Consider the following 22,620-nt stretch of genomic DNA (forward strand, 5'->3'; position numbering starts at 1 on the left):
GTATGAATCTGTTAGTCAATGTGTTCCTATGGGCTAATAGCAGTAAGGCCAAATTCAATGTTTCATCAAATATTTTTTAAATATATTTGTTTCAGTGGAGGCTGCTGAGGGGAGGATGGCTCATAATAATGGCTGGAACGGAGTCAATGGAACGGTATCAACCACATGGAAACCACATCGTTGATGTGTTTGATACCATTCCATTTACTCCATTCCAGTCATTATTATGAGCCGTCATCCCCTCAGCACCCTCCACTGATTTGCTTGATACCTAAAGGGGTCCTAAAATTCTAAATCAAATAGCTGAATGATTCTTGGTATAACCATCTTGGTTTGAACCCCCGGCTTAGACTCTTAAGGATTAAATGTGTTATAGGAACGTTCTTGCAACATCAGGCAAATGTTTTATACAAACATACAAACTTTTGGGGAATGTTCTGTGGTGGTTGTTACAGATGTTGTGCACAACATTTCAGTGAATGTTAGCAGAACATTCCAAGGATATTTAGTCTAAAACATTTTTGATAAATAAATAGATTTTTTATCATAAATATTCTCTGAAGGTTATCATCCTAATGTTAGATAAAACCCTAACTAGAACTTAATGGGAATCTTAGCTAATGTTCTGGGAATGTTTGCTAGGTAGGTAATAAAAACGTATGAGTTAACATGCTAACGGTTTTGAAAAAGTCCACAGAACAATGTTTACAAGCATGCCGGAAATGTTGAGGCAGGAGGAAGCAAAGCAAAGTTGCCACGATTCCAGTCATACCTGCACTGTTTGTTCCAAATCCCTCTCAGCCTAACAGTCATTCCATTGTCGCTCACGAAACCCATAGATTGTCTATGTAAAGCCATGTTGCAATCAAACAGACAACAGGTAGCCTACCAGTTAAGAGCATTGGGCCAGTAACTGAAACTTCGCTGGTTCGAATCCCCGAGCCAGGTGGAAAAATCTGCCGTTCTGCACTTGAGCAGTTAACCTCCAACAACAACTGCTCCCTGGGCGCCTATGATGTTGATTAAGGCAGCCCTGCACCTCTCTGATTCAGAGGGTTTGGGTTAAATTCAGAAGACATGTTTTGGTTGAATGCATTCAGTTGTGCAACTGACTAGGTATCCCCTTTCCCACCTGTGGATGGATTGTGTGATGCAATCAGAATTACTTGGCTTTGACAAACTAATGCCTTCCTGTATCATTACAGTGTCTGCAGATACCTATTGTCTGTATGAAAGTAAACCACCACTGCACATTCTCTTATTGAAAGGTCAATGTTGTAAAATGATCTATCATTTCCACTAGTGGCTCATAAAAGCCTTTGTTTACCTACTCTATGGTGGGAATATTGTATTCTGAGGCACTCATTGAAAATGACCCTATTTCACTATATCAGGCATTCTACCAAAATGAGTCACAATCAATAGAGAGAATCCTACCATTTAGCATTCCATTTACAATGTGGACAAACAGCTATCACAACATTTCTTGGCTCAAAGGAACACGCCCACATTAGTGCCTTTAAAGGTCCAACAAAAAGCAGTTGTCAGAGTTATTTTCAGCAGTCTGTCTCTGTGACTCACCTTGGAAACCTGCACTAACCCTAACACAAACTGGTATTTCATGAGGGGGTAAGAAGAGAATCATAACAATACTATTGGTAAGAGAATAACAAACCTCTTCATTATTTTCATGCAAAGGGGATAAAACCTTGATATGATTAAGGACACACAACCAGCTTACTTCTGTTATGCCTTGTTTTAGTGTAGAAAGAGTACAAAACATTAATCTTGCCTGTTTTCTGGTTATTTCCTATCTTGTTGTCTATGTAGATTCATAATGAGCTGTTACTTTTGTACATTGTACATAATTCTTAGGTGGGGATCTAAGACAACCCTGTCACATTCTTCAGGATAGAAAAAAATCTAATGATGGCAGGTAAAAGAGTTTGGTAAAATGTTGAGAATTGCCGTATGATGTATCTGTATGTGTTATATGTGTCTGTTATTCTGAAATGTATCTATTCTGTCTTTTTTTGTAGACCATGGTGACCCATGTAACAAGTTAGAGGCTTTCTACTGTATGAATGGAGGAACATGTTTTAAAATTCATTTTATGGACACTCTTACTTGTGTGTAAGTTACTCTCATGCGCTCCACATTTCCCCCCATCACTATTTTCTAATGTCACTAATAGTTTGTCAGCCATAAGCAGGTGTAAAGTGATGCTTGGCAATGAGCTAAGGAAGTTCTGGGAACTACTGCATGGTGTTTAAGCTTTTGTTTTACTTCAGCTCAGACCAGGTAGACCTACCCTGGCTCTTGGTTCTCAACTGTTGACAGCTTGCTTGAGAATAACGCTGTTCCTTCTCCCTCAGCTGCAGTGAGAACTACAAAGGCAGTCGGTGTGAGCTGTACCAGCTGTTGATCACTGCACATGATGCAGGGGAGACAGGACTGATCGCTGCTGTGGTCATCATGGTCCTTCTTATTCTAGTCGTGTTCACAGTAGTTGTCTACTACACTTGCAAGTAAGTAACACATTCATTTAGCTTGATTCATAAATACACAAGTATGCAGGAATAGTGCTTTCAGGTCTGATACAGTTTCTTCTACTGTAGGTCTGAGACATTCCTTGTATTTGTGTTATTGTTAGGGTATGGAAGGCCAAACCAAAGATCCAGCAGAAAAACAGTGAACAACAGTATTGGAGAGTGGAGCCCAGAGTCTGAGGCATGTTGCATATTATTTGGATAACAAAAGATTTCAAATAAAATATTTCATGGACGGTGGCGTGATATGGTGTGGGGTCTGGATGCTATTAGAGATGCGGCTATGAAGGACCAGGAGGACAGAGGAGACTTCCAGCCACAAACATTTTGCAGCAAGCATCAAACCTCAAGCTGCAGCCTGTTTGAGTGGCCATCAACAGCTGAAGCTGCTGTAGACACACAGCCACACACCTTTTCTCCAGTCTGTGTGACTGGGTGTAGGACTGATTACAACCATTTCATGCCAATGGCTATTTTCCTCTGACACAGAATGGATGCTTAAAAATGGAAGACTGATACCTGATGCCTTCATTCAAAGGAATACTATGACTGTACAATGTTTGCTTAGTCTTTGCTTTGACTAACAGATAAATAGTTGAGTGTGTCGAAGTTCAATTGTGAATGTGAGCTTTCTCTGAGCCTGTTATACCGTAGATTAGAGTATAGTAGGGTAATAATTAGAACACTTTAATGTAGAATTACAGTTGGGGGGAAAATTATTTAGTCAGCCACCAATTGTGCAAGTTCTCCCACTTAAAAAGATGAGAGAGGCCTGTAATTTTCATCATAGGTACACGTCAACTATGACAGACAAAATGAGAATTTTTTTCTCCAGAAAATCACATTGTAGGATTTTTTATGAATTTATTTGCAAATTATGGTGCAAAATAAGTATTTGGTCAATAACAAAAGTTTCTCAATACTTTGTTATATACCCTTTGTTGGCAATGACACAGGTCAAACGTTTTCTGTAAGTCTTCACAAGGTTTTCACACACTGTTGCTGGTATTTTGGCCCATTCCTCCATGCAGATCTCCTCTAGAGCAGTGATGTTTTGGGGCTGTCGCTGGGCAACACGGACTTTCAACTCCATCCAAAGATTTTCTATGGGGTTGAGATCTGGAGACTGGCTAGGCCACTCCAGGACCTTGAAATGCTTCTTACGAAGCCACTCCTTCGTTGCCCGGGCGGTGTGTTTGGGATCATTGTCATGCTGAAAGACCCAGCCACGTTTCATCTTCAATGCCCTTGCTGATGGAAGGAGGTTTTCACTCAAAATCTCACGATACATGGCCCCATTCATTCTTTCCTTTACACGGATCAGTCGTCCTGGTCCCTTTGCAGAAAAACAGCCCCAAAGCATGATGTTTCCACCCCCATGCTTCACAGTAGGTATGGTGTTCTTTGGATGCAACTCAGCATTCTTTGTCCTCCAAACACGACAAGTTTAGTTTTTACCAAAAAGTTCTATTTTGGTTTCATCTGACCATATGACATTCTCCCAATCCTCTTCTGGATCATCCAAATGCACTCTAGCAAACTTCAGACGGGCCTGGACATGTACTGGCTTAAGCAGGGGGACACGTCTGGCACTGCAGGATTTGAGACCCTGGCGGCGTAGTGTGTTACAGATGGTAGGCTTTGTTACTTTGGTCCCAGCTCTCTGCAGGTCATTCATTAGGTCCCCCCATGTGGTTCTGGGATTTTTGCTCACCGTTCTTGTGATCATTTTGACCCCACAGGGTGAGATCTTGCGTGGAGCCCCAGATCGAGGGAGATTATCAGTGGTCTTGTATGTCTTCCATTTCCTAATAATTGCTCCCACAGTTGATTTCTTCAAACCAACCTGCTTACCTATTGCAGATTCAGTCTTCCCAGCCTGGTGCAGGTCTACAATTTTGTTTCTGGTGTCCTTTGACAGCTCTTTGGTCTTGGCCATGGTGGAGTTTGGAGTGTGACTGTTTGAGGTTGTGGACAGGTGTCTTTTATACTGATAACAAGTTCAAACAGGTGCCATTAATACAGGTAATGAGTGGAGGACAGAGGAGCCTCTTAAAGAAGAAGTTACAGGTCTGTGAGAGCCAGAAATCTTGCTTGTTTGTAGGTGACCAAATACTTATTTTCCACCATAATTTGCAAATAAATTCATAAAAAATCCTACAATGTGATTTTCTGGATTTCTTTTTCTCAATTTGTCTGTCATAGTTGACGTGTACCTATGATGAAAATTACATGCCTCTCTCATCTTTTTAAGTGGGAGAACTTGCACAATTGGTGGCTGACTAAATACTTTTTTCCCCCACTGTATAAATATACAGTACCAGTCAAAAGTTTGGACACACCTACTCATTTAAGGGTTTTTCTTTATTTTTTACTATTTTCTACATTGTAGAATAATAGCGAAGACATCAAAACTATGAAATAACACATATGGAATCATGTAGTAACCAAAAAAGTGTTAAACAAATCAAAATATATTTTAGATTTTAGATTATTCAAAGTAGCCACCCTTTGCCTTGATGACAGCTTTGCACACTCTTGGCATTCTCTCAACCAGCTTCATGAGGAATGCTTTTCCAACATTCCCCACATATGCTGAGCACTTATTGGCTGCTTTTCCTTCACTCTGCGGTCCAACTCATCCCAAACCATCTCAATTGGGTTGAGGTCAGGTGATTGTGGAGGCCAGGTCATCTGATGCAGCACTCCATCACTCTCCTTGGTCAAATAGCCCTTACAAAGCCTGGAGGTGTGTTTTGGGCCATTGTCCTGTTGAAAAACAAATGATAGTCCCACTAAGCGCAAACCAGATGGGATGGCGTATCGCTGCAGAATGCTGTGGTAGCCATGGTGGTTAAGTGTGCCTTGAATTCTAAATAAACCACTGACAGTGTAACCAGCAAAGCACCCCCACACCATCACACCTCCTCCTCCATGCTTCACGGTGGGAACCACACATGCGGAGATCATCCATTCACCTACTCTGCGTCTCACAAAGACACGGCGGTTGGAACCAAAAATCTCAAATTTGGACACATCAGACCAAAGGACAGATTTCCATCGGTCTAATGTCCATTGCTTGTGTTTCTTGGCCCATCAAGTCTCTTCTTATTATTGGTGTCCTTTAGTAGTGGTTTCTTTGCAGCAATTCGACCATGAAGGCCTGATTCTCCTCTGAACAGTTGATGTTGAGATGTGCCTGTTACTTGAACTCTGTGAAGCATTTATTTGGGCTGCAATTTGAGGTGCAGTTAACTCTAATGAACTTATCCTCTGCAGCAGAGGTAACTCTGTGTCTTCCTCCAGTTTCATCATAGCGCTTGATGGCTTTTGCGACTGCAGTTGAAGAAACTTTAAAAGTTCTTGATATTTTCCGGATTGACTGACCTGCATGTCTTAAAGTAATGATGGACTGTCGTTTCTCTTTGCTTATTTGAGCTGTTCTTGCCATAATATGGACTTGGTCTTTTACGAAATAGGGCTATCTTCTGTATACCCCCCCTACCTTGTCACAACACAACTGATTGGCTCAAACACATTAAGAAGGAAAGAAATTCCACAAATGACCTTTTAAGAAGGCACACCTGTTAATTGAAATGCATTCCAGGTGACTACCTCATAAAGCTGGTTGAGAGAATGCCATGAGTGTCCAAAGCTGTTATCAAGACAAAGGGTGGCTACTTTGACGAATCTCAAATATAAAATATATTCTGATTAGTTTAACACTTATTTGGTTACTACATGATTCCATATGTGTTATTTCATAGTTTTGATGTCTTCACTATTATTCTACAATGTAGAAAATAGTAAAAATAAATAAAAACCCTTGAATGAGTAGGTGTGTCAAAACTTTTGACTGGTACTGTATTTGTGCAACTTTCATAAAAGTCAAACATGAAGTGAGTATTAGTTACAGTAAGCAACTTCCTTGTATTATTTAATGAATATAGAAAGTGTACATCATTTGCGATATCAAAATCACAATAAGAAATCATGTGATTGTGTATGAGGAAACAACGCATTGTGTTTTCTTCAGTAATCAATGTCAATGAAGTCTATTGAAGTAATGTAATTGAGCTATAAGTAAGGATTATAATTTCCGCTATAAATACAATGGTTTACATTGGGGTACTGGCATTCATGGGAGGTTCATCAATGAGTCTGAATCATAGATAATTCAGATAATATAATCTCCATAAATGTCACCAGTTCCATTTCAGATGCACGTGAGACCTCAACCAACAGATGGTGCTAAGGGTCCCTCATCTCATATGAAATACTTGGAGTCACGTTCATGTATTCATGGCTCAAGAAGACCACCCCCATTTACCCCTCTGCCACGGAGGTGTTTTATAAATGTGACAGGTAGTAATGAGGGAAACTAGGGTTGGGGTCAATGCCATTTCGATTCAGGAGACGACCCCAACAATTTGATCAGACAGTACTTAAGACCTAATGCAAACGGCTGACTATCGTTAGACTTGACTTAGTTTCAAGTCTCTCAATAACATCATGCTCTTTCCACCAAGCATGACCTACAATTGATTTGCTGAAGTAGAGAGAAAGTAGATTAAACAATTGAGGTACTTATCAGTATTAAAAAGACTGTGGGAAGATCTCAATTGCATACTCCTCACGTACTCTCTCCTCATCTCCTTCTCAAAACCCATTGGATGAGTAAATCCAGAGATCCTGTCCCGCTGACCTTCTCCTCAAATGTTTTTTGAGGAGATGAGGCGAGAGGACGCGAGGAGTTTGCAATTGAGATCTTGGCCTTTTCTCAATTAGATTTGCTCAACTCCTGCCCCCTCTCTCATTCGTCCTCTCTCGCCTCCTTTTGAAAAGTTCAAAGGTAATGAGTGGTTATTTGTGATGCAAGGTGAGTAAGTTGGCAGTCGCCTGCACTGTCTGCTGCAATGTCAAACAAGCCCAGAAGCTCCTTCTCCACTCGCGTGTCATTAGGCAAATGACGTTGATGGGGTGGATCCCAAAATAAATGTGTAAAGTGATAAATACAAATTAAGTTAGTTGTGTAAGACATTATATAGATAAAAGGATCAGTAGCATATCGTTTTTAAATGTGTGCATGCTTTCACACAGCTGGAGGTGTGGCAGATATCAAAACTTCCGTGGTAGAATACACTTATGCTTCCTTGCCAAAAGGAGGCTATCGAGGAGGGGAGGACTGTCTTCCGTTTGCCTACTAACGAATTGACCCACTCTTCGACCACTTATCGGTTTCCGGGTCACAGATAAGAGAGGAGGGAGGAGATAGGTCGGACTTTTTCCCAAATGAGAAAATACCCTTCATTGTGTGACTTCAGAAGTCACTGGTTCCTATTTATAGAAAAGCAGTAGACTGCTGCCACCTAGTGGTGAGTAGTCTGTCAATTGCACAAAGGTGAGAATGGTTGTCACTTATTTTCATCAAGATTTACAACATTAATACCAAATTAATTACTTATTATTCAATCCACACCAATGTTGAACACTGTATTTTATTTTATTTTAAACAAAAAAACAGGCAGACGTATAAATGCAGTTTCAAATTCAAATATACAAATTAATGCTGTTGATAAATCATTCATCCATCGGAAACAATATTGCAGTGCATTGATACTTTGTGGTAGTTTTAAGTATTAACTCTCATTAGCCTCTGGCTTTGTCAAACTCATGGGCGATCTTCAGTGCTGTGCTGTCGAGTCCCACAGACTGCATGTTAGTGATGATGGTCACCACTATTCCCTGAGGTAGGGCTGTAGTCAGTCCTTTGGGCTGCTGGGCACTGCTGGCCTCCATGGCACCCCCTGTATGTGAGATATAATGTATGTGGCTCCTGCACTGGCTGTACTTCTGCTCCTTCTCCACCACCAGCCAGACCTGTGCATACAGCCCATCCTTATCCCAGGAGGCCTCTGTCTTGTCCACCATGCCCACAGAGCCTGGGCTGTCTCTGGTTTGAGGAAGCCAGGCAGGAGGTCTGTGCCGTCCTTCAGGTAGGCCACTTGGTAGTTGTAGAGCAGAGCATTCCCAAACAGGAGCAGGTCTCCCACAGTGGAGAGAAAGCCACCTCCTGCCCACTTATAGGAGTTATCCACGTAAGGGCAGTTTACTGTGCGTCCTTTCTTATTGAAATGATAAAACCTGCAACAAAAAGTGCAAAACTTGTAAAACATCTGAAAAAATACTCAGAATTCAAAAGCCAAGCTTATCTTACACCAAGTTACCACTGAATGTAACATGCTGTGGAGATTGGTCACAGTGTTGAGGATGCCCAGTTACCTGAACATCTTCATTATGTGATCCAGCAAACGCTGGCCTGCAGCTCTCGCCACCACGACACTGAGGAGGGTGAAGGTGTGGGTTGAGTACAAGAAAGTGGTGCCTGCAGATGACAAAACCAAGTTTACTTTCATGTCAATTCATTTACATACACATAGGATTCAATTTGTTGATTTGATTGACAGCCACAACTCTTACATGGCACCTACCAGGTTTGAAAGAGGATCGTCCTTGAAAAGATCCACGGCTTGAATGACCCTGTCAAAGCTGTCTTTCAGGTAGTACTCATCTTGCTCAAATTCTTTTTTCTTCTGGCCCTATTTGGTTTCCTTGCACATGGTGCTGCTGTCCTCTGTCTTTGGTTTCTCTTTGAAATAAGATTAGTTATTTTCCTCTTTACCAGGCAGTTTCAAAGGTCATTTGGCCTTCTCCCTGTCCTCCCTCACTTATTAGCGTCCTTCTTCTAGTGCCGTATGCCACTCAGGTGAGAGAATCAGCCGTGGGGTTATAGTCACCTGGAAATCAAAGAGAAAAGACAGAACTTTGATAAATCAAAATCAAAATATTGACACTGGTGGGAAAAGAGAGTTCAAGGTGAGAGGATCATGTTTGTTTGATAGAATGTATATTTCATGTAACTTCTCAGGAACTCAACTTACATCTTCTCCCTGAACTCAGGGACGTATTTCTGGACAGGGGCATCTAGGTCCAGCTTCCCCTCCTCCCACAGCTGCTAGTTAGGGGTTTACTGATGCTGGCGATCCTCAGCACCGTCTCTGGGCCACATGGCACACAATTTTCCAAGTCAGCATAGCCAAGTCCTTCAACATGGACATCAGTTAGTTAGGAGCATGTCTGAAACAGCAGCATTATGCATTGTATTAATTTCTGAACATATGAGGAGTAAGTATATCACATCTACTACAGTGAACCTAAAAGTACTGCATTGCACCAACCTTCACACCAGACTTGAGTGCCATCCACAGATACACAGACCACCAGCCCTGGAGCCCCAACCTCATCCTGTCACACCAAGCAAGAAAGAGGTGATGGACAGAGATACAGACAGATTATAAAATGAACATGTTTAAACATGATGAGGTTGAGCTGCATGCACCAATAAACGGAATGTTATGACGTTAAACTTAACCAGTTCAGGATTTAAAAAACTCCAAATACCTGTACCTTTATCTGCTGAACAAGGTCTCTGCTAACTTGAATGGCAGCACCATATCTTCCAGTCTGCTTGAAGTCCTCTTCACACAAGAGCTGAACTACATTAGTGCGATATTTCAATCCCAAAGTTAAAGAAATCCCTGCACCAATTCCCACAATCCAAAACCTATGCCACAATTCAAAACCACTGGGAACTCAGAAATCTCTGACTTCCGACTTCAGTGCGTTCAAGACAACTACAGGAACTCTGAAAGAAACGAGTTCCGACTGGGGAAAATCATTTTGAACGGTCATCCTGATCCAACTCGGAATTCCAAGTCGGAAACACTGGCATCTTTCTAGAGCTCCGAATTTTTGACCTGAAGATCACTGACATCAAGATTTGATCAAGTGTTTTTCCAAGTTCCCAGTTGTCTTGAAAGCACCCTAGACCTACACAGTCTACGCAACAGATCCGACGGAGGTTTGTTTGCGTAGCTCTCTAAGTAGTTCTACGTACTTACGTGCGGCTGAATTTTCTGAACGCGACTGGGAAATCACTTTGGAGAGCCCACAGTGTAAAACAGAGTAGTTACTCAATGTGAAAGTCCGTAAACTTTTCTCTTTTGCTGTTCTAACATGACAAAGGCCTGTTGTTTTGACAGCTGGAGGCAGCGAGTCTGCGGTGTCAACAAAGAGTAGTAGCGTGTGTAAAATAGTATATAATGGTACTTCTCAGAAAGTATTAAACTGTCAAGAGGAGTAAAACAAGGTTGACCAGTATTGGCATGTCTATTTATTATGGCCATCAAAATGTTAGCTATTAAAATCAGATCCAACAATAATATCAAGGAGCTAGAAATCCAGGGCTTAAAAACAAAGGTCTCATTGTACGCTGATGATTCATGTGTTCTTTTAAATCCACAATTTGGATCCCTCCACAGGCTCATAGAGGATCTAGATAATTTTTCTAACCTCTCTGGATTACAACCAAATTAGGATAAGTGTACTATATTATGTATTGCAGGGTTTCCCAAACTCGGTCAAGCCATAGAAAGTTGCTTGCAATTTCAGTTTAATCCACCAGAAAAGACAGAACAAATATTACAGCAAATATTATGGTTAAACTCAAATATACTAATTGATTTTTTTAAAAACATTAGTTTTGGAAAACAAATTTAAAAACGGTATAATCTTTGTAAATTAGATCATAAATAAGACTGGTGAAGTTATGTCACACCTGCAGCTAACACAAATATATGGAAACGTCTGCTCTATCCAAAATTACAACCAACTAATTGCAGCATTACCGCAAAAATGGAAAAGGCAAGTGGAAGGGGGAGAAAGTAAGGAACTTGTCTGTCGGCCTTGCATTAAAGACCAAAATTGGTTTAAAAAATTTGTGATAAATAAAAAAGTATACCAGTTTCATTTAAGGACCAAAAAATGTACAGCAGTGCCATACAGATTGGAAAATAGTTGGAAAGAGACTTTCGATGTACCGATTCCATGGCACATAGTTTATGAACTGATACACAAAACGACGCCGGATTCAAAACGTAGAGTTTTCAATGTGATACAAAATTCTTGCAACCATTATAATGTTATATACTGTATATGGGGGAGACAACCATCCCAGCTCTGCAGATTTTGCTGCAAAGAGACAGAATCATTAGATCATTCATTTTGGTACTGTCCATATGTAGCAGGTCGCAAGTTCAGGAATGGCTGAAGAATTGCAACATTTACCTGGAGCTAACTCTTCAAATGGCACTGCTGGGTGATTTGAAAAGTCATAGTCAATCGATCAATAATGTAATAATTAATACTCTTGGCAAAAATGTTTATCTTTAATTTACAAACTGTAGAAATTATGAGAACATTTGTGAAATATCACAGCACAGTTGAAAAATATATGGCAAATAGAAATCAAAACTGGATGGTGTTCAGAGATAGATTGGAGGGGTTGAGGATAGCTGAAGGATGGGACAAAAAACAAACAAAATATATTATTATTTTACTAATGTAAAATATATTGCATCCGTTAAATGTATGTAGCATGTACAGTACCAGTCAAAAGTTTGGCCACACCTACTCATTCAAGGGTTTTTCTTTATTTTTTACTATTTTCTACATTGTAGAATAATAGTGAAGATATCAAAACTATGAAATAACACATATGGAATCATGTAGTAAACAAAAAAGTGTTAAACAAATAAAAATATATGTTCTATTTTAGATTCTTCAAAGTAGCCACCCTTTGCCGTGATGACAGCTTTGCACACTCTTGGCATTCTCTCAACCAGCTTCATGAGGAATGTTTTTCCTACAATGTAGAAAATAGTAAAAATAAAGAAAAACCCTGGAATGAGTAGGTGTCCAAAATGTTGACTGGTACTGTATAAGCTGGAAGTAGAAGCCTAAGTGTTGTTGTCCATTAGTTTACTCCAATTAGGGGAGGGGTGGTAGGGTTAGGGGAAAACAATAAAGGAAAAAATATAAAATATATATACATATTTAAAATAACATACAGTGCATTTGGAGAGTATTCAGACCCCTTGAATTTTCCCACATTTAGTTACGTTACAGCCTTATTCTAAAATTGATTTAAAAAATATATATATATACACTACCAGTAAAAGTTTGGACACACCTACTTATTCAATGGTTTTTCTTTATAGAATAATAGTGAAGACATCAAAACTTCTTCAAATAGCCACCCATTGCCTTGATGACAGCTTTGCACACTCTTGGCATTCTCTCAACCAGCTTCATGAGGAATGCTTTTCCAACAGTCTTGAAGGAGTTCCCACATATACTGAGCACTTGTTGGCTGCTTTTCCTTCACTCTGCGGTCCAACTCATACCAAACCATCTCAATTGGGTTGAGGTCGGGTGATTGTGGAGGCCAGGTCATCTGATGCAGCACTCCATCACTCACCTTCTTGGTCAAATTGCCCTTACACAACCTGGAGGTGTGTTTTGGGTCATTGTCCTGTTGAAAAACAAATGATAGTCCCACTAAGCGCAAACCAGATGGGATGGTGTATTGCTGCAGAATGCTGTGGTAGCCATGCTGGTTAAGTGTGCCTTGAATTCTAAATAAATCACAGACAGTGTCACCAGCAAAGCACCCCCACATCACACCTCCTCCTCCATGCTTCACGGTGAGAACCACACATGTGGAAGATCATCCGTTCACCTACTCTGCGTCTCACAAAGACAAGGCGGTTGGAACCCAAAATCTCAAATTTGGACTCATCAGATCAAAGGACATATTTCCAACGGTCTAATGCCCATTGCTCGTGTTTCTTGGCCCAAGCAAGTCTCTGCTTCTTATTGGTGTCCTTTAGTAGTGGTTTCTTTGCAGCAATTCGAACATGAAGGCCTGATTCATGCAGTCTACTCTGAACAGTTGGTTGAGATGTGTCTGTTACTTGAACTCTGTGAAGCATTTATTTGGGCTGCAATCTGAGGTATAGTTAACTCTAATGAACTTATCCTCTGCAGCAGAGGTAACTCTGGGTCTTCAAATCCTGTGGCGATCCTCATGAGAGTCAGATTCATCATAGCGCTTGATGGTTTTTGCGACTGCTCTTGAAGAAACTTGCCGGGTTGACTGACCTTCATGTCTTAAAGTAATGATAGACTGTCGTTTCTCTTTGCTTATTTGAGCTGTTCTTGCCGTAATATGACTTGGTCTTTTACCAAACAGGGCTATCTTCTGTAAACCACCCCTACCTTGTCACAACACAACTGATTGGCTCAAACGCATTAAAAAGGAAAGAAATTCCACAAATTAACTTTTAACAAGGTACACCTGTTAATTGAAATGCATTCCAGGTGACTACCTCTTGAAGCTGGTTGAGAGAATGCCAAGAGTGTGCAAAGCTGTCATCAAGGCAAAGGGTGGCTACTTTGAAGAATCTCAAATATATTTTGATTTGTTTAACACTTTTTTTGGTTACTACATGATTCCATATGTATTATTTCATAGTTTTGATGTCTTCACTATTATTCTACAATGTAAAAAATTGTAAAAATAAAGAAAAACCCTTGAATGAGTAGGTGTGTCCAAACTTTTGACTGGTACTGTATATAGAAATATTATTTGCAACCCCCAAAAATTTAGGGATTGGAAATTATGCAGACAATTACATTGATAGAAGCCACAATATATCTGGAATATTGAAGCTGATTTCCCCCCTAAAAAATGAATAAAAATAATAATAATAAAAAGAGTAGTAGCACACGATCACCGCAGTGTCAGTGTAGCTGTAGGTGGGTGTGGTGGTGGAATCAGGCGCAGGACGCACAAAGTAAGTCCAAAAGACTTTAGTGGTTTAGCAATAAACACAGCACGAAAATCAATGCCCTGAGGCGAGAAACTCCGCACGCAGGCGAAAATAAAACGGGTGCACTAAACACGTGCGACAAAATACTCCAAAATACAAATGGAGAGCAGCTCAACCGAGCAAACTGTATAGACACAAGCAATACGCACGACAGTGAAAACAATCACACACAACACTAGACAAACACAACGAGAACTTATAGGACACTAATTACACTAAACGATAACAGGTGTAACAACAATCAGACAAAAGCAAACGAACATAGAAACATGCAACGGTGGCAGCTAGTATTCGGAGACGACGAACGCCGAAGCCTGCCCGAGCAAGGAAGAGAGGCAGCCTCGGCCGAAACCGTGACAGTACCCCCCTTGACGCGCGGCTCCAGACGTGCGCCGACTCCGGCCTCGGGGACGACCAGGAGGACGCGGAGCAGGGTGCGTCGGGTGCCCACGATGGAATTCCGTCAGGAGAGACGGGTCCAAAATGTCTCTCCTCGGCACCCAGCACCGTTCCTCCGGGCCGTACCCCTCCCACTCCACTAGATATTGGAGACCCCCATCCGACGTCTCGAATCCAAGATGGACCGCACGGAGTACGCCGGTGCCCCTCGATGTCCAATGGGGGCGGAGGAGTCTCCCTGATCTCACTTTCTTGGAGTGGGCCAGCTACCACCGGCCTGAGAAGAGACACATGGAACGAGGGGTTAATACTTTTATACTCAACAGGTAGTTGTAATTTGTAACACACCTCGTTCAACCTTCTCAGGACTTTAAATGGCCCTACAAACCGCCGACCCAGTTTCCGACAGGGCAGGCGGAGGGGCAGGTTTCTGGTAGAGAGCCAGACTCGATCACCAGGTGCGTACACCGGTCCCTCACTGCGGTGGAGATCGGCGCTCGCCTTAAGACGACGGAGGGCCCGCTGCAGGTGGACGTGTGCAGCGTTCCATGTCTCCTCCGAGCGCCGCACCCACTCATCCACCGCAGGAGCCTCGATCTGGCTCTGCTGCCAAGGTGCCAGAACCGGCTGGTAACCTAACACACATTGGAAAGGGGTTAGGTTAGTGGAGGAATGGCGTAGGGAATTCTGGGCCATTTCGGCCCAGGGAACGTACCTTGCCCACTCCTCCGGCCGGTCCTGGCAATATGTTCTAAGAAACCTACCCACATCCTGGTTCACACGTTCCACCTGCCCATTACTCTCCGGGTGGTAACCCGAGGTGAGGCTCACCGAGACCCCCAACCGCTCCATAAAAGCTCTCCAGACTCTGGAGGTAAATTGGGGACCTCGATCAGACACAATATCCTCGGGTACCCCGTAGTGCCGGAACACATGGGTGAATAGTGCTTCGGCGGTTTGCAGGGCAGTAGGAAGGCCCGGCATAGGGAGCAAACGACAGGCCTTAGAAAACCGGTCCACAACGACCAGTATAGTGGTATTCCCCTGTGAAGGAGGAAGGTCAGTGAGGAAATCCACCGAGAGGTGAGACCATGGTCGTTGTGGAACGGGCAGGGGTAGTAACTTACCCCTAGGCAGATGTCTAGGCGCCTTACACTGGGCGCACACCGAGCAGGAGGAAACATAAACCCTCACATCCCTCGCCAACGTGGGCCACCAGTACTTGGCACTAAGACAGTGCACTGTCCGGCCAATACCAGGGTGTCCAGAGGAGGGTGACGTGTGAGCCCAATAGATCAATCGATCCCGAACCTCGAGCGGAACGTACTTCCGACCCTCCGGGCATTGAGGTGGACTAGGGTCGGTGCGTAACGCCCGCTCGAGTTCAGCATCGACCTCCCACACTACCGGTGCCACCAGACAAGACTCCGGCAGTATGGGAGTGGGCTCCACGGACCTCTCCTCCGTGTCATACCACCGAGACAGTGCGTCTGCCTTACCGTTCTGTGACCCAGGGATGTACGTGATCTTAAATGTGAACCGGGTCAAAACGTATTCCACCTCGCCTGGCGAGGGTTCAGCCTCCTCGCTGCCCGGATGTACTCCAGGTTACGGTGGTCCGTCAAAATGAGGAAAGGGTGTTGAGCCCCCTCAAGCCAGTGCCTCCACACCTTTAGGGCCTGTACCACGGCTAACAGCTCCCTGTCCCCTACGTCATAGTTTCGCTCCGCCGGACTGAGCTTCTTGGAATAAAAGGCACAGGGGCGGAGTTTAGGTGGCGCGCCGGACCGTTGCGAAAGCACGGCTCCTATACCGGCCTCTGACGCGTCCACCTCTACCTGAAATGGCAAAGAGGGATCCGGATGCGCCAGCACCGGGGCCGAGGTAAACAGGTCCTTCAGCCTCCCAAACGCCCTGTCCGCCTCGGCTGACCACTGCAGACGCACCGTACCCCCCTTCAAAAGAGACGTTATGGGAGCTGCCACCTGTCCAAAACCCCGGATAAACCTCCGGTAGTAATTCGCAAACCCCAAAAACTGCTGCACCTCCTTCACAGTGGTTGGCGTTTGCCAATTACGCACGGCTGACACCCGGTCTACCTCCATCTTCACCCCTGACGCAGACAACTGATAACCCAAAAAGGAGACCGACTCCTGGAAGAACAGACACTTCTCTGCCTTGACATACAGGTCGTGCTCCAACAGCCTCCGCAACACTCGGCGCACCAGGGCCACATGCTCGACTCGGGTAGGCGAGTACACGAGAATGTCATCTATGTACACGACCACCCCCTGCCCCTGCATGTCCCTGAAGATCTCATCCACGAATGATTGGAAAACTGAAGGAGCGTTCATCAACCCGTATGGCATGACAAGATACTCGTAATGGCCCGAGGTGGTACTAAAGGCTGTCTTCCATTCATCGCCCCCCTAATGCGCACCAAGTTGTACGCGCTCCTGAGATCTAATTTAGTGAAGAAACGCGCCCCGTGCAATGACTCCGTCATGGTCGCAATCAGCGGGAGTGGATAACTGTACTTCACCGTGATCTGATTGAGACCACGGTGATCAATGCACGGGCGTAACCCACCATCCTTTTTCTTCACAAAAAGAAACTCGAGGACGCAGGGGAAGTGGAGGGCCGTATGTATCCTTGTCTCAGAGATTCGTCTATGTAAGTCTCCATAGCTCTCTTCTCCTCCTGAGACAGAGGATACACATGGCTCCGTGGGAGCGCAGCTCCTGCCTGGAGGTCTATCGCACAATCTCCCTGCCTATGGGGGAGGCAACTGCGTCGCCCTCGACTTACTGAACACAATAGCCAAATCCCCCATACTCAGGGGGGAACGTGCAATGCGGGCACCTGGTTTGGACTCTCCACCGAGGTAGCCCCTACGGAAACGCCTAAACATCGACCCACACACTGGGCAGACCACTCCATCAGAGCCCTCTCCTGCCACGAAATAGATGGGTTATGGGTACTCAACCAGGGCATGCCCAGCACCACCGGATACGCAGGCGAGTCGATCAGAAATAGCTGGATCATCTCCTGATGACCCCCTGCGCACACATCCTAAGTGGCGCCGTGACCTCCCTGATCAAGCCCGCACCCAACGGACGGCTATCTAGGGCATGAACGGGGAAGGGGGACGTCAACAGGGAGAAGGGGAATCCCTAAGGCTAAACAACATTTCTTATCAACAAAATTCCCAGCCGCGCCTGAATCTACCAGCGCCTTATGCTGGGAATGAGGTGCTACCTGTGGAAAACGCACAGGTATACAGAAGTGTGCAACAGAGAGCTCTGGGTGAGTGGGGCGCCTACTCACCTGGAAGGACTCCCCAGTGCGGGACCTGTCGTCTTCTCCCCTAGGAGGCCATCCCCAGCACCTAGCCGCGGTGTGTCCTCCCCGACCACAGTTGGTGCAGGAGATGGACCCCTCGTAATCCGACCCCTCCTCTCTCTAGCGCCAGCGCCCCCGAGCTCCATGGGGCACGGCTCGGAGGCGCTGGAGGGTGAAATGGACGGACCCCCCTCGGAACGTCCGCGGGTAGCTAGCAGGGTATCCAGCCTGATGGACATGTCGACCAACTGGTCGAACGAGAGGCTGGTGTCCCTACAGGCCAGCTCCCTACGGACGTCCTCACGTAGACTACATCGGTAGTGATCGATGAGGGCCCGCTCATTCCACCCTGCATCTGCCGCTAGAGTACGGAATTCTAAGGCGAACTCCTGGGCACTCCTCTTCCCCTGCCGGAGGCAGAACAGACGCTCCCCCGCCGCTTTCCCCCCCGGGGATGGTCAAACACCGCCCTGAAGCGGCGGGAGAACTCGTCGTATGTGATGGTGGTAGCGTCTATTCTCCTCCACTCTGCGTTGGCCCATTCCAACGCCTTACCGGAAAGGCAGGAGATCAGGGCGGACACGCTCTCGTGTCCCGAGGGTGCCGGGTGCACGGTGGCCAGGTAAAGCTCCACCTGGAGAAGGAATCCCTGACACCCGGCAGCGGTCCCATCGTAGGCCCTCGGGAGCGAGAGTCGAACTCCTCTGGGTTCCGGAGCGGGAATGGGCTGACTTGCCGATGGTGCGGGCAGGGAAGATGGTGGTGGAGGTGTCCTCGGGTCTCCCAGCCTCGGATGGTGGTGATCACCTCCTGCAGTGCGGACCCCATCCGCAGGATCTGGTCATTCTGCTCGCGGACCCTGTCCTCCAGCGTCGCCTGTGCTGCTGCGGCTCCTGCTGATTCCATTCTTGGTGGTGTGTGATTCTGTCAGTGTAGCTGTAGGTGGTTGTGGTGGTGGAATCAGGCGCAGGACGCACAAAGTAAGTCCAAAAGACTTTAGTGGTTTAGCAATAAACACAGCACGAAAATCAATGCCCTGAGGCGAGAAACTCCGCACGCAGGCGAAAATAAAACGGGCGCACTAAACACGTGCGACAAAATACTCCAAAATACAAATGGAGAGCAGCTCAACCGAGCAAACTGTATAGACACAAGCAATACGCACGACAGTGAAAACAATCACACACAACACTTGACAAACACAACGAGAACTTATAGGACACTAATTACACTAAACGATAACAGGTGTAACAACAATCAGACAAAAGCAAACGAACATAGAAACATGCAACGGTGGCAGCTAGTATTCCGGAGACGATGAACGCCGAAGCCTGCCCGAGCAAGGAAGAGAGGCAGCCTCGGCCAAAACCGTGACACGCAGGACAATCTTCACACTCGGAACAAAAGCGATTAAATGGCAAGTCGGCCTATGGTAACCGCAACATCGCAACAATGTAACACTTTTCTGTAGGATATCAGCTGACTGAAGTTTGTTTCCCTGTAGAAAACAGCTACAATCGAATTGAGTTTGCAACATTTCCTGAGTCCCCTGCTTTCATCAGACCACGTTAATCAATCCCCGATTCAGACAGAACTAGCCAAAGGACGAATTGGGAGCACAGTTTAACCACACAGTTCTTCTTCTTCTTTGGGGTTTAATGGCGGTTGGCATCCAAAATGTTGCATTACCTCCCCCAACTGGACTATAATATCAATCCATTATACTGTGTTATACAAAATGGGAAAAGGGGGAACATTTAAAAATTAAGGTACCCCATTCCCCTACTTTGACCCTATCTGCTCCTGCACCATGCCAATGGCCTGGGAGGACGGGACACCACCACGCAACACACCCTGTAACTCTTCTGAAGTCAAATCTCGTACACCAAAATACTTCTCTGCAGCTGCCACAACAACATATTTTTTCTGTGATTAAGTTTAATTTCTGCAGTACATTGGTATGAACGCTAAGAAGCCAACCTTACTGAAGCATATTTTACTATTTGGCCTATCCCTCTGTGCTGGCACAGATCTACTACTCACAGGGATCCTCTCAGTATTCCTCACCCTTGACCCCTCCTCCTCTTTTTTCTTCACTGCCTCAGATTACGACACATTCTGCACTACTCTGTCTCTGGCCACCTCAACCTGCATCTCTCACACCGGACACTTCCGAACCCCAGCAACATGGCCACCCCTACAGTTGGCACACACTACTTTATCCACCAAAACTACACAATCCTCTGTCCCATGCCCTCCTGCACACTTCCCACATCTAGGATTCTCCCTCCTACACAGTGCTGCAACATGACCATAAACGTTGCACCTGAAACACCGGAGTGGATTCGGCACACAAGCTCTAACAGAATAATTGATATATCCTAAAATGACTTTGTGAGATAAAGACTCAACTCAAAACTCAAAAGGACTGACAGTGACTCCTCTGTTTCACCAAGCTCACCACAGGGTCTGTGTCGCACCAAACGGCGGGCTTCACAAACACCAGGAATCTTCATCTTCAATTGCTCCACCTCCACACTTAACGCTACCCAGAAATCACTCCTTTCAATGGTGCCCTATTCCTAAGCGCAAAGCAAGAAACAGATCTTGACCCAAATTGCGTGACATAGAGCACCCACTCCCTCTGGGCAGAAGAAACACAAATAAATATCATAAGTCCACTACAGGTTACCTTCACTGATTCAACTACACCCAACTCCTTTCCAACCCACCCTAAAACCACAAATGTATCCGCCAAAAGGCAAGGATCCACTTTCTCCAATAATGTCACTCCTACTGGACCAGATTCTTCTTCATCATGTACATTGATTCCAATCTTGGGCTCCGCGCTCTTTACCACAAATTCCACCTCACTTAACTTGCGCTCATTCACTTCCATTTCACCTCAAGAACTCGGTCTGGCGTATGGCTCACACCAATCTTCTTCGACGCACCTCCTCCCTCTTTTTCGCCATCTTCAACAGATTGAGGCTCAACCTCTGCCTCCCTCGTTCTCTTCAACCTCTTCTTCCTCTCTTTTTCCCTCCATTCCTCCTCCGAAATCCAATTAAAGACTCCTAAATATTCCACTTTTCCGCATCAAAATCTCTTTCTTGCCTCCTCGAGGGATGCCATCTCTCCAGTTCCTTCCTTCTTCTGTTGCACTTGTGTAAGTCATATCATCAACTGATTTCAGCTAGTGTATGGCTGTGGCTTGACTGCATTGTTTGAATGGAAAGATGGCATATTGGCAGTTAATTTGAAAACTTTATGGATTAATTCCTCTAAAATTGGCTGGCTAGCTAGCTAGCAAACATACAGTGCAGATACATTCTTCCTACATATGATTTTGACAAATGATCGTGTTCTAGAAAGGAATATTCATAATGTATCAAATTCAAGCATGATTTAAGATTAGGGCCCAGAGTAATTTAAAAATATATATTTCAATTAAAAAAACTTCATTTATCCCCAAGGGGCAATTAGCCTATACTTGGGCAACAACAACAACCATAGAGATCCTATCAAATTACTAGAGGGCCTATGTTATAAACCCTCAAAAATGGCTGCTATTATGGTTGCTCAGGGAGATATCCAAACCGGTCTAATTGGAATGAATGGCAGTAGAGGCATGATCCTGATTTTACCTATGCAGGAAAATAAAAGTAAGGCATGTGATATATCAGAAATAGTCTAATTGAATTATTGTCAACCTAAAATATTGTAATATAATTATAAATACAGTTTATATGTGTTTTATACCAATTGTCTGTATACATTGCCTATAAGGATATATGTAAACAAACCATAAACGTCTCAATCTTTTATTTATTGGAAAGTTGTGAGTGCTGTTGTATGATACAATATCAGTACTTGTTGCATTTATAACTTGTGTAAGTCCTATCATCAACTGATTTCAGCCAGTGTATGGCTGTGGATTGACTGCAATGTTTGAATGGAATGTTGGCATATTGGCAGTTAATTTGAAAACTTTATGGATTCATTCCTCTAAAACTGGCTGGCTAGCTAGCTAACAAACATACAGTGCAGATATATTCTTCAAATTAATTATTTTATACAATATCTTATCACAGCACTGGCAAACCATGGTTGACCAACTTCCTGACCAAAATGGCTGATCTTTATCCCATCATAAGAAGGTTCATGCCTATTCTAGTATTTTAAATACTAATTAAATGACAACAACATGACAGCCTACCACAACCATACTGCAATGGCACAGCTCACACAACCATTCACATCATCATCAAATTACCATAAACCACAAGAAATTACCGGCATGACAACTACTGTCAGTTCTATCTGAAAAGGCATGCAAAATGTAGTGTCCATAAAAAACAGACCAAAAAGACTGATGGCTATTTTGAGTATCCTTCTTTATACAGATTGTTATTCATTCTGATGTCCATCTCTCTCTGAGAGGTGATGTGACAGTAGTAGGTCTATGTTCTTTCTTTGGCTGACAGTCCGCTCACCTTGGGCATGTTCCTCTGCCCAGGCCTTACTGATGCCTGCCA

General features: G+C 44.2%; 1 protein-coding gene and 1 pseudogene across 1 annotated transcript; one reads left to right on the plus strand and one right to left on the minus strand.

The window, feature by feature from the left end:
- Positions 1 to 1,527: 1,527 nt before the first annotated feature.
- On the plus strand, positions 1,528 to 3,064 carry LOC121577268 (pro-neuregulin-4, membrane-bound isoform-like). Its single transcript, XM_041891032.1, has 5 exons — positions 1,528 to 1,658; positions 1,876 to 1,936; positions 2,040 to 2,133; positions 2,376 to 2,528; positions 2,654 to 3,064. The coding sequence occupies exons 2-5, from the start codon at positions 1,927 to 1,929 to the stop codon at positions 2,727 to 2,729; spliced, it is 333 nt and encodes a 110-aa protein (XP_041746966.1). The 5' UTR covers positions 1,528 to 1,658; positions 1,876 to 1,926; the 3' UTR covers positions 2,730 to 3,064.
- A 5,134-nt stretch (positions 3,065 to 8,198) lies between these two features.
- LOC121577454 lies at positions 8,199 to 20,981 on the minus strand (annotated as a pseudogene).
- Positions 20,982 to 22,620: the final 1,639 nt, after the last annotated feature.

The sequence above is a fragment of the Coregonus clupeaformis genome, chromosome 11 (assembly GCF_020615455.1).
Source record: "Coregonus clupeaformis isolate EN_2021a chromosome 11, ASM2061545v1, whole genome shotgun sequence".
NCBI classification, from domain to species: Eukaryota; Metazoa; Chordata; class Actinopteri; order Salmoniformes; family Salmonidae; genus Coregonus; species Coregonus clupeaformis.

Excerpts from the sequence above, each read along its gene's own strand:
- LOC121577268 (XM_041891032.1), top strand. Across the intron at positions 2,134-2,375 it reads ATGGACACTCTTACTTGTGT|CTGCAGTGAGAACTACAAAG; the intron begins GTAAGTTACTCT and ends CTTCTCCCTCAG. Across the intron at positions 2,529-2,653 it reads GTTGTCTACTACACTTGCAA|GGTATGGAAGGCCAAACCAA; the intron begins GTAAGTAACACA and ends TGTTATTGTTAG.